This window comes from Acartia tonsa, chromosome 6 (assembly GCF_053477335.1).
Source record: "Acartia tonsa isolate MP-2025a chromosome 6, ASM5347733v1, whole genome shotgun sequence".
NCBI classification, from domain to species: Eukaryota; Metazoa; Arthropoda; class Copepoda; order Calanoida; family Acartiidae; genus Acartia; species Acartia tonsa.
The window spans coordinates 17,314,481-17,326,897 of record NC_137265.1 but is presented as its reverse complement, the minus strand read 5'-3'; the positions used below and the strand labels follow the sequence as shown (position 1 = coordinate 17,326,897).

The following is a 12,417-nucleotide window of genomic DNA, read 5'->3' as shown; positions in this document are numbered from 1 at the left end:
TAAGTTTTGAGGTGAAGCTTCCTGATTCGTCAATTTTTGAGATCTTTGATTGGCTAGTTTAATAGTTAAAATTAAGTGTTGCCTGTAAAAATATAATATTTTAGGCCATTTTTATTTTTTAAGTTTTTACTTTTTTTCAATTTTGCTTAGAATGGATTCGTAAATTTTTCTGATTCTAAAGGTATATATGAACCCATATTGTTTTTGTCTGTTTGAGAAAACATTTAGGTTTAAAGTTTTTATTAAATAAATAGATTTTTTCAATAATTACTCAACAGAATTTTAAAAGTAAGGTGTCAAATTAAAGATCTTACTAGTTTTGTTCATACTGGCAATTTTCTTCTTATATTTTGTTGCGTTTTAGTACCTTAAAACCGACTTGATTATTTAAAAAAAAAAACTTAAATTACTTCAAAAATAAGAGGTCTACATAAAAACTGATTGCATATCTAAATTCTATGGACACTTTTACATCTACTACTTACTAAAAGAACCGGCTAGCTATCTTAACTAAAAAGCAAAAAAGTTAAGACGCCTTCTTTGTAATATAATGTAATTTCAAATATATCTTCTAAACCAATTAATATCCGCTAAGGATCTTTCCTGTTAGATAAGTAGAATTATAACAGTACAGAAGTTAGCAAGATCTTTCAATACAAGCATGTAGACTGATTGACTTCAATGACATAACACAAGGATAGCACTTATTGGTAAATTAATATTCATTTATTCTTATCATTTGTCTAGTGGGATGGATTCTACCTGGAAGGACGTGAGGATGTTCCAGGCCTTTTCAGCAAGAAATTTATTCGTGCCAGGTTGATGAGATTTGCTGAGGGTAACACTGTTCTCAACATGGAGGACATTGAAGTAGATCCTGAAATAGAGCCTCTTAGGTCACTTAGGTAAGCGTAAATATTTTAGTCAAATCAATCATTTTTTTCTGTTATTGAAGTATTCTATAAGCAATCTTGTGTCTTGTGTCAGTTTTTTTTATATTTCTATTGTTTCTTGAAATAAAAAAGGATAAATAGTTTCTTATAGAAAGTCAGATCCAAGTTAAGATAATTCCGACTACATTATTGATTAGAAAGTGTACACATTTTGGTATGAAAGCGGTGGATAGTTTGAGCTTTGATACTGGAAATTAAAAGTTGGACAGAGTATTATGTATGTGTAATAGGGGTGAAGCAGTTCAACCCTATTTGGTGAGTCCGGCAAAAGAGCCCCTAGCCTTAATGATTCTATCAATGAAATACTCCAAGTAGTTTACAGTTTGAAGATTTATTTAGAACTGATTATACATAACAAATTAATTGCATTATATACAACAGATTACAGATATTGAGTTAGGTAGTAAATGGGTGTGGAGAGAATGGGGAACTGCAGGCCAGGTGAAATCTGAAAATAGAAATGACGCAAATGACGCAAATTCTGACGCAAATTCTGAACGCAATTCTCACGTTTATCTAAAAATGCAACATATAATAATAGCTATTAAAACAATTTTCAAGCATAACTTTTATCTTATTAGGATAACAATTAAATAAGAAAAATATTTTTACCATATGAAATTCGTGATCAAACACCTAATTGAAAAAAAATGCAAGACATAGCTTTTATTTTAAGAAAGACTAGGGGCAACGGACGCCCCCAAGAAGCCCCTAGGTGTTCTTAAGGTGGGAGGGGGATAAGTCAACCGCCCTTCTACTTTTTAATTTGAGTTTTAATAAGAAATATTCAGAAAAAAAATTTGGGGGTGTGATTTTAAATTGGGAGGGTGGAGATACGCTCTCCCAAAATAGTTAAAAACCTTCCCTGTACCTAAAAAAAAGCTTAATTGCAAAGGAAAACCAAACAGATGTCATTTTTTAACAATTTTATAAAAAAACAAACATTGGCGCACTTGTATAAACACCTTATCGCTGACAAGTTTTGAAATAGATAATCCAGAACCATCCAGTTCAAAGGGAATGCAGAAAGAGAGGGGGTGAGAGGGGGTGAATCTAGTTTGAAGAGATCCGAGAATAGTTATGATCGAGATCTTCCTTCATCAGGAGAATGGCAGAAGGGCAGGCCCCTGTGGGGGTAAGGCTGGGGTCCCCGTGAAAAGGGTAGGTTATCTGGAACATGAAGGGGGAGGGGCAACCCCTTCCCCACGTCGGCGGCTGGTAGAGTTGACCGCATTATCTGGCGGTCAATAAAAGAAAAGGGTTGGCTGAGGAATGTGATAGTTAGGGATTAAACACCTGCGTGTTTTATCGGGATTCCCGGAGCGTAGCATGCTCTGGGAAGTGACAGTCTGTCCGACTACCACATATGTTACGCAATTTAGTGTAATAAATCTATTCTCCTCATGGTCATTTAAGTTAATTCGTCAGCTCCAGTTTAAAAAAATGGGTTTTAAAATGTAAAAAAGTAGAATGGCTTTGTTTTGTATTTTATGACAAAAAAAAGATTTTTTTTATTTTAAGATGATACCTGTGTTTAAGTTAATGCATATTTTGCAAAAGTCATATTTTTTATATTCTATTCATGTTAAGGATTTAAAAAATCCCTTTTAGGGTTATGATGGAGGTTCAGTTTGCCGGGGAGGATTCCATCACTCTGGAACAGTTTAATGCAACTCACAGGGCTTTACTTGCTGTCAACAATACTATTTCAGGTAAATCATGTTCCTAAGTAGTGCAGCATAAGGACATAATTACAATTTGAGGACTTGATTATAGAAATGCTTCACTAAAAACATTGTATTTTGTTAAAAAAGTTTAAATACAGCAGTTTTAAAATTGACGTACTTATTTTAGAGTTCCTATGCTTCCTAAATAGTTCCTAACTGTTAAAGGAATCACCATGCAAAGTTTGAAAACGATATATTTTCAAATTAATGAAAAAAGCTAACCGTTACAGATGGACGGATGTGCGGATGGACTTATCCTAATCATTGAAAAACTAAATAATATCAATTTTCAGTGGAAAAGTTTAAATCTGGAAAGTCTCTGGTGGTGAATCTTGAATGCAACCCCATAGACAACCCACAGGCTCTAGACAGCTGTCCAGTAACAGGTATGATTAACCCTCGACTGTGGTTCAACATGTAACACATCCGCTCTTCATTGGGGAATAGGTTGGAATCTCGGTTAACCACCACGTCATAACTAAAGACTGGTGCTTTTTTCAGGTGCGTGACATTAATAGTTAGAGTAAGGGAGATTCCTTGGCCAAAAATTAATTTTGAGTCAGTGAATTAAAATCAGTATCAATTCAAAATGTATAGTATGACTGATCTTTGCAAATCCAGCTGTGATTTGTCGCGCGGCTTGTACAGAAGTATTTCTGTCAGCCGGACAAAACCCTTATAATAGTATTTCTCGTATTCATTCGAATCCGGTGGATAGGAACTGGTTCTCATCCTCGGGTCTAAAAAATCTGGTTTTAATCTTATAATTGTACGTTCTATATCCGCGGAAAGTCGTTTATAATACGATGCGAGAAATAACTATTATTGCATCGTATTAAAAACAGATATTTAAATAACAAATTCTAAGATTAAAATAGGTTTTGTTAGGCTTGATGGGCCAAAGGCCCAAGCTAACAAAAAAAGTATAAATTTTACTATTTTTAATATTAATATTTGAGAAAATTGTCTGTAAAAAGTTGAAAATAAATATTTTTTATTCAGATTATTCCAACCCCCAAAATACTAAAATATATATTTTAGTGCCACCAAGATGTTTGAACAAAGATTTTGATGGTGTTCCTGAATACCTTACCCACCAGTTTATACAGTATTTTGATAATGGAACTGAACAGGCATTCCCTCATATGGTGCTGAAAGCAGGTGATTATAAAAATAATCCCTGTTATAAAGTAAAAGGATCTCAGTCTGTGTGTTTCTATAGGCTTTTAGGGGTGCAGCTGCTAGTCCTTATAATAAAGTAAAAGGCTTTTGCTATCCGCTGAACCGATATGGTTCTCCTTTACAATGTAGCATCTCATGGATCCTGGTGAGGTTTATAACTATTTTGGGGGAGGGTTAGATAATTTCAGTTAATTATCAAAAAAATTGATTAATTAAAGGACGCCTGCAAGAAATACCACGCTTTAACTACTGAAAGACTGCCACAAGTAGACCCATTACCCCAAATTTAAAGCCTTCAGCTTAAATAACAAAAAAGTTCTAGGCATTTCAAAATAGCATTTCATGTACAATGAAAATTTTGAAAGATTTACAATGCTCATAAAAGAAAAAACAATTTTAAATTACGTTGCCTAGACATAAAATTATAACCTTATCTTTGTCAGAAATTTAGATTGCCGGTAACTGATTACATATTTACAATAAAAACACCACCTTTTATAGTCAAAATCTTTGAAAAAAATTCGATTTAAATTGCATTTGTGAACGAAGATCATAGCGGAAACAAAGGGGAAAACTAAAACAAGCTCAGCTGTGATTGGTTGCTTAGCTGATTCAGCCTTCTGAATGGCTACAGTACACTCGGTACAACGCAAGTTAAATTTAATTTTTTTAATGATTTTGACTATAAAAATGGGTATCTTTATTGTAAAAATATAATTAGTTACAGGCAACCGAAATTTATGGCAAAAATAAGCTTATAATTTTGTTTCTAGGCCACGTAGTTTAATTTTAAAATTTCTAACATTAGCATTGAGATTCTTTCAAAATTTCATTGTACATAAAATGTCATTTTAAAATGCCAAGAACTTTTTTGTTATAGAAGCTGAAGGCTTCAAATTTGGGGTATTGGGTCTACTTGTGGCAGTCTTTCAGCAGTTAAAGCGTGGTATTTATTGCAGGCTTCCTTTAATGATTATTCTTGCCAGTTTTTTATATGCTTTTGCACTGGCTCATATGAGAAAAAGTTGATGAAACACACCTTCCCTATTATAAGTAACAATCAATCAATTAATCAATTTTTTTGCATGTTAGTGTACAAGATTATATTATTATTTTAGATGGTACTGAAGAAGAATTTACACTCGCTGTTGGTGAAACTATTGACTTTGTTTGCAAAGATCCAGATAATGTCAAGAAATTCAGAAATCTTAAAAAAGATCCTGAGTTAGCAGTAAGATTTTCAAAAGCGAAGCTTTTCTATAATTAGGGTCGGTCCGTCCGTACGTCCGTAACGGATAGCTTTTTCCGTTAATTTAGGCATGTTAGAATGTCCTATCGATTCCAAAGTTAGCATGGTGATTCCTTTAGTAGTTAGGTACGATTTAGAAAGTGTAGCAACTCTATAATCATTACAAAAATGTCCGTACGTCCATCTTAAACATGTTGATTTTTTTACTTTTTTAACAACAAATTATTATCATTATGTGATCTAATCATCGGATTGATCTGATTTTTGGTATATTGATTCCTGGGACAACAAAGTATAATGTAAAAAGCGATGCAACTCTATAATCAAGTCCTAGAAATGTAAGTATGTCCAATCCATAGAAATTATCCTGTATCAAGCAGTTTTACAACAAATTTACTTACAATTTTGCTTTGACTCTTATAAATTTATATTATGATAATTAAGTTCTAACACTTTACAAGTGTTAATGAATGTTTGTCCTATCGTTTCAGTGCTTCGCTTTTATGGATGTTGTCATCCTTGTTTACATAGTTTTTACACTAGTAAAGCTAATCTATATTTTACTTTGTCTGTCCGTCCGTCAGTCTGTAATACCATGGAGGAAATGTGATTTTTCTCAGCTGTTATTTAAGATAATGATTTGATATTTTTTTGTGGAGGTTCCCTATACCAAACAGCATCAAATATTTAATTTACTTTGATTGTTGGTCTGTAGAAAGCTACACAATATATTTACTAAAACATATACATGTATAAACACATGTGAGAGGTTTCGTGATATTTTCCAAATAGATTTATTCTTTATTTATGGTAACTGAACATCTGTACTTCATAACTTTGTATCCGTATTTTCACCTTCCATTTTTGTGCTTTCAAATAACTTTTAATGTCATTATCCAGAAGCAGCTTTTAGTGTTTCCAATAAAGTGGACAAATGTTTTTACGTCATATTTCCTTCCTTTTGGGAAAGTTCAGCCAAACATTTAAATATTTGTCCACTTTTTTTTAGACACTATAAGCTGCTTCAAGTATCAAAATAAAATTGACAGCACACGCCTAATTCTTATTTACTAAAATTTAAAAAAATCAGGAATACTATCTCACACCGGATTTTCATGTAAACCTTGTAGCAGGCTAAAATAACGTTCTACGCCATCCCCTTCTCTCCTATTGGATAAACGGGCTTACAAGGGAAAACCTAGATTGACAAGAATTTTTTCCCTGTCATAGTATCCACTTATTTTATACATCCATTATCAGGACAACATACTGACGGTGCTATGCAAGCCAGACAGATACTACAATGTACCAAATGTGTGGCCCATCTGTAAGGCTAAATGTCCGGCTGAAAAGCCGATACCTTCAAACGACACAAGACTCATTCTCTGGGAAGATCATCCAATGATGAAAGGTTAGTTAGTGCTTAATAGCGAAGCTACTCTGAAATTCAATTTGTCTGTCTTTTCGTCAGTAAATTAAAAACGAAATAGGGGAATTTTGATTTTCTCAGCTGCTCTTTAAAATGTTCTGACTGTAACAAAGTGAAACTTGTATCTGGCTAAAATAACAATCTCCCCCCCCCCTTCCTATTCTATCCCCTCACATCCTACTGGATGAAAGATGTATCATATATAAGTGATGTATAAGTTTGCAAGCTAAATTAACGATAATTTTTACCCTGTCATAATATCATATTCTATATCCATATGTAGATGTCTTGGATGAGCAGCTATGGGAAGACGACCCTCTGTTCTATATATGTATGGATCCGAAGAATGAGGGAGTTGTCATGAATCCTGCACTGGGAGATGTAGGGGATAGAAGGATAACTAGTCAGGTAAACATAGTTAGGGATTTTAGGGATAAGACAATGAATGATAGACTAACATAGATCCCAAAAAATGAAAAACATTTTGAGCTAACGTGATTAAAAACTTTAGTCACTAGTGAAATTGACAATCCAATGTCCAATCCTTCTCTGGCAAATAAACTCTTTAGTAGCGCAGCATAGCAATTCTACAGTAGGGTTTTTTCATTAATCTTGCACTGTGATTTGTGGGAGATATGGAAGGATATGTAGTGTTGCAATTCTATATTATGGTTGTGTCCGTACGACCATAAAACATTTTACTAGGAGTAACTTAAAATTTTAGAGATATAATTGGTGGATTAAACTTGGTAATATACTACAGGATTTACTTTTAAATTCTTTTGATTTAATAGATGAACAGACATAAAATCTATTTGTGACTTTCTTAATCAAGTATTTATTTTGTGTATTTTTACTAAAACATAACATTTTACACGTATACTACTAAATCTTCTAATTACTGTTTTCAAACGTTTTCTTTGTATGATAATAAAATCTTTATTATAGGAGTTTAAATGTACAGAGAAAGGAACCTACAATACACCCACATTGTTCAGAAAGTGTGCACCTAAACGTAAGATTTAGATTTTTTTCTTCTTCTATAATATAAAATAGTAAGTTTTGTGCCTAAAGCTAAAGATAGCAGAAAATCTGATTGGGGAATTTGTTGTATGTCTTTGATAGCTTTATGCTATTTTTTTAAAACTATCCCCCCTATAATCCTCTACTGGAGAACTACATACATCAGTTCAGCGGTTAACACAATCCTTTGTTACACACAGACAGTCTAAAAACTGACATCCTGTTAATCTTATAAAAGGATAACTAAACTATCGGCTTTGACCTTAGGCCCTAGTAGGGGCTTAACATTAATACAGGAGAAATAAAGGAAAGTTGCATCTATGTTCCCTGAAGAGTAGAACCCAATCGGTTCAGCGGTTATCAAGATCTAAGAAGGACAGAAGGACAGACAAACGTAAGGAGAAATTTCTACTTTGTATTATAAATGACACTTTAAAAGTTAAAAATGGTGTTTAGCTGATGTATGTGAGTGTCTGGGTGATCTAACAGAGGAACAATCAATCAACATTCTAGATATGGTTTGCAGGTTAATTTAACTTTTAACATAAAAATAAGAAGGATTTTTTCTTCACGGTTTACCCCTAAGGCCAAGGGACCTATACAGGAGGCACAGTTAACCTGCTGGGCTCCTCTGTAGCCCATATAAGCTAACATACCTAACATAAAACAAACACCGTCCCAATTCTCAATTTATTTTTAAATAAGGATGGTAAGTTTTGTGCTAGGCACTTTCCGGTAAACCGTCGCATTTTTTTAATGTCTAGTATGGTGGTTGTCAGGTGAAAATTGTATGCAATTTACTTAGTCCGTTGGTCTGTCAGTCAAGATACAAAATATAAAACCTAAGAAATATAAAATATATTTAAAAGGTTTCGTGATTTTTTCCCATAAATCAAAGACAATTACCATTATGACTGGCATAGTCTATCTATAATTCTAGTTATTTTACAGAAATGATTAGTTGTTTGAAGACAATTACTATTATGACTGGCATAGTCTATTTATAATTCTAGTCCTATTACAGAAATGATTCATTGTTTGAAGACAATTACCCCTATGACTGGCATAGTCTATTTATAATTCTAGTCCTATTACAGAAATGATTCATTGTTTGAAGACAATTACCATTATGACTGGCATAGTCTATCTATAATTCTAGTTATTTTACAGAAATGATTAGTTGTTTGAAGACAATTACTATTATGACTGGCATAGTCTATCTATAATTCTAGTTATTTTACAGAAATGATTAGTTGTTTGAAGACAATTACTATTATGACTGGCATAGTCTATTTATAATTCTAGTTCTATTACAGAAATGATTCATTGTTTGAAGACAATTACCCCTATGACTGGCATAGTCTATTTATAATTCTAGTCCTATTACAGAAATGATTCATTGTTTGAAGACAATTACTATTATGACTGGCATAGTCCATTTATAATTCTAGTCCTATTACAGAAATGATTCATTGGTTGAAGACAATTACCACTACTACTGGCATAGTCTATTTATAATTCTAGTCCTTTTACAGAAATGATTCGTTGTCTGAAGACAATTACCATTATGACTGGTATAGTCTATTTATAATTCTAGTCCTATTACAGAAATGATTCGTTGTCTGAAAACAATTACCACTATGACTGGCATAGTCTATTTATAATTCTAGTCCTATTACAGAAATGGTACATTGTTTGAAGACAATTACCATTATGACTGGCATAGTCTATCTATAATTCTAGTTCTATTACAGAAATGATTCATTGTCCGAAGACAATTTCCATTACGACTGGCATCAAGAAGAAGCAGACACAGGATTACTTCTTATTCCAAATAAAACAAGGTAATATTTTTCAGGTATGGCTTCAAAACTGATTAATATCCGCTGGAGTAGAACCGGTTCTGAGTCAAATTGAAAAATCACATACAGTATATATCTTTATAGAGACAATTTTCCTCGAATAATAAATGAAAATTGGAATAAGACTTTTAGTTTTTCTTTTCTTATACAAAATAACCTATTGGAATTTTGTAATTTAGTATTTTTAACTTTTGTAACTATTCAAAAATGACTAAAGTAATAACAGATGTTTTTTTTATTTTCTCATGATTATGTGTTTATTTCTCATGAACACTGGTCATAAAAAGACCTTATATGTATATTTCTTTAATGAGAATTTAGACTATAGAGATATATAACTAACAAATATATTGATAAAATTAAGATGTGGAGTAGAAAAGGCGGACTACCCAAGTCCAGATGAAAAATGCTACTGCTATGAGATTGACGGTCAAGGAGTTAAGACAGGTATGTAAAGCAGAACAATGGCGTGTACATAGACTTGACACGGGGTTGATGGAAGATACGGAAAGTGTCATGCGTGATGTCATAAAAGTACATTAAAAAAGGATGAGAGGAAAATGGGACAGGAAACCCCTAAAAAAGAACTGGATTTAGGCATACTTTTATGACGTCACACATTTTCCGTATCTCTGGGTGATCGTAGTGCACCCAAAATTATTTTTTTGACAATAAAAATCAAAATATCGGAGTGTAGTTTTCATAAATATAAAATTTTGTTTTTATGATCAGCAATTTGTGCATATAGTTTTCTTTTTTTTTGTGTAGGTTTCTGGCATATTATGGAGATTTTGTCTATGCCTTGGCATGACGACTTGTTCTGGCCTAATACAACAATGTTTAAGGTGAAATTAATTCCATAAAATTGCGTCAAACAGTAGTAAGGGTGTTAAAAAGAAAACTCTAATAATGAAAAAAAAGAATATAAAGGCTTAGTTTTTTTTTCATTTAATAGAGGCTATACCCAAAAAGGTTTCTAAGGAAACTTGAGAAAACATATCAAAAAAAGGAAAAAAAAAGAATAAAATTCAAGAATGTAGTATAGTATCTTTAGTACCTAGATTTTGGATGGCTGTTATGGACGTCAGATATTTGTATCAAAAAAGTTGTAAAATTTGTAACAAGACTAAAATGAGAGATAAAAAACCTTAGACAGGGTTCACCTTCCCCCTGTAGAACAAGGCAAAAAAAACTGCAAAAACACTTCTAAATATAATTTTTACCTATGAAGCAAATAATCATTTCAAATTATATATATTATAATTCTATTTAGGAAGCCAAGATACTTGTAGAGCAAGAACTAGATGATCTTTACATTGCCAGCCCTCTACTTTTTGGTAAAAGGTAATGTTAACTAATTTGGTAATTAAGAATCTTTTTATGGGATCTTGTTTATTGCAAATATAAACTTTAAAACTACAAAGACTGTAATTTTGACATATTAAAATACTTGGATAGACCTTTGAAATATATGAAATTATTCTTTTGCTTTTACATTTATTAAAAAAATACGGAATGAATATCTTTTTTTTTATATTAAATCAACAACATATTTGAATACTTTTACTTATATTATAGAATAAAAATATTGCTGCATTGAAAAAATATACAGATAATTTGAAGTAAATTTAGATATGTAGTGATTAAATTATAAACTTCATAACATAAATATTGAAAATGTCATGTCAAATATAAAGGTCTTAGGATATATATTTTTTAAATGCTCATGTTGGTCATATTTTCATGATGGTGTGAAAAAATGAACATGGGGTCCAAATTTTCATGATGGGGCGTAAAAAATGCAAACTATGGTCAAATTTTCATGCTTGGAGTAACCTATCCCAACCTAACATGACTAAAGCTACCCCTGCAGGCGCCCTAACTCTACCAGGCTATTTAATATTACCTAACCTAACCTCTGCTAGGGGTCCTATAAACCTTAACTACTTATGGATATTTCATCCTTGTTAAACATATTTCTGTTGTTTTTATGAGAATGTTCAAAGAATAATTATTTATATCCTTGGTCTGTGGTTTTGCCTAATTTCTTGAATCTTTAAAAATATTTGTGACAGTTTTGAACAAATTTTTTTGCAGAAATGAAGTAAGTGATCACAAATGTCTAATGCAGAGAGTCCAAGCCATAAGCCCAGAGCACTTCCAAGATTGACAACAAGATCAAACTCTTCATAAGCATAGACTTCCGTGTATATGATGACATCGTTGTTGAAATAATATTGAAAGAATGCATCCTCAGTTCTGTCAAATCTATATGATGTTCTTTTCATCTCAATATTCATAGACATGCACGGGCGCAAACACTGATCTAGCATCTCCATCTTTCTTCCAAAGTACATGTTCTTAAAGTCCTCAGAAATGTTTGTAGATACAGTATGTTTATTTACTTTCACTTCTAAGTCATCTTCGCAGGTTAAGTTTGTCTTAGACGGAAACCAGGGAGGAACACATCCATAGTGTTTAATAAAAGCAGTTTTTACAGCGTTTTCAACGCATTTCCCATAGCTGGAGTTTGTGTTAATATAGTTTGTACATATCCTACCATCGTTTATGCTTGAATCGTACAAGTAGACTGTGATTTCATATGTAGACCAATCAAATAAGTTGGATTGAGTTGGTCCAAACATAATTCTTCCATTATCCATTTCCAGAGTTCTTATATTGTTAATTTTGCTAGGATCAACCGCAAGAAACAAAGACTGCTTTGTTGTTCTGATAATTTCTCTGGTCTTATTTGAATTTTTCAAAAGTTTACACCAACCATGCGGTGCAATATACAACTTTTCAGAAGCAGAATAATGAGCAGAAAAATCTGAGTAGTCAGATTCATATAATGATTCAATAAGTTCATTATACGCAAAGTCTCCATCCTTTCCTTTCCAGGTAATTTGGGGCAAACTTTCCAACTCTCCTATGGCAAAAGTACTCATGTATTGATATCCAATGTTACTGGCCTTTTGGTAGTTAAACTGAT

General features: G+C 32.4%; 1 protein-coding gene across 1 annotated transcript in view; it reads left to right on the top strand.

Annotated features, from left to right (window-relative positions):
- Nucleotides 1-12,417, top strand: part of LOC145322996 (uncharacterized) — a 43,240-nt gene that overhangs the window by 13,600 nt on the left and 17,223 nt on the right. The window contains exons 27-39 of the mRNA XM_080165382.1: nt 748-905; nt 2,565-2,665; nt 2,974-3,066; nt 3,722-3,841; nt 4,981-5,093; nt 6,372-6,522; nt 6,824-6,948; nt 7,489-7,555; nt 8,020-8,089; nt 9,318-9,407; nt 9,790-9,872; nt 10,194-10,270; nt 10,699-10,769. Of these exons, the coding sequence (XP_080021508.1) occupies nt 748-905; nt 2,565-2,665; nt 2,974-3,066; nt 3,722-3,841; nt 4,981-5,093; nt 6,372-6,522; nt 6,824-6,948; nt 7,489-7,555; nt 8,020-8,089; nt 9,318-9,407; nt 9,790-9,872; nt 10,194-10,270; nt 10,699-10,769 (1,319 nt within the window). The remainder of the gene's footprint in view (nt 1-747; nt 906-2,564; nt 2,666-2,973; nt 3,067-3,721; nt 3,842-4,980; nt 5,094-6,371; nt 6,523-6,823; nt 6,949-7,488; nt 7,556-8,019; nt 8,090-9,317; nt 9,408-9,789; nt 9,873-10,193; nt 10,271-10,698; nt 10,770-12,417) is intronic.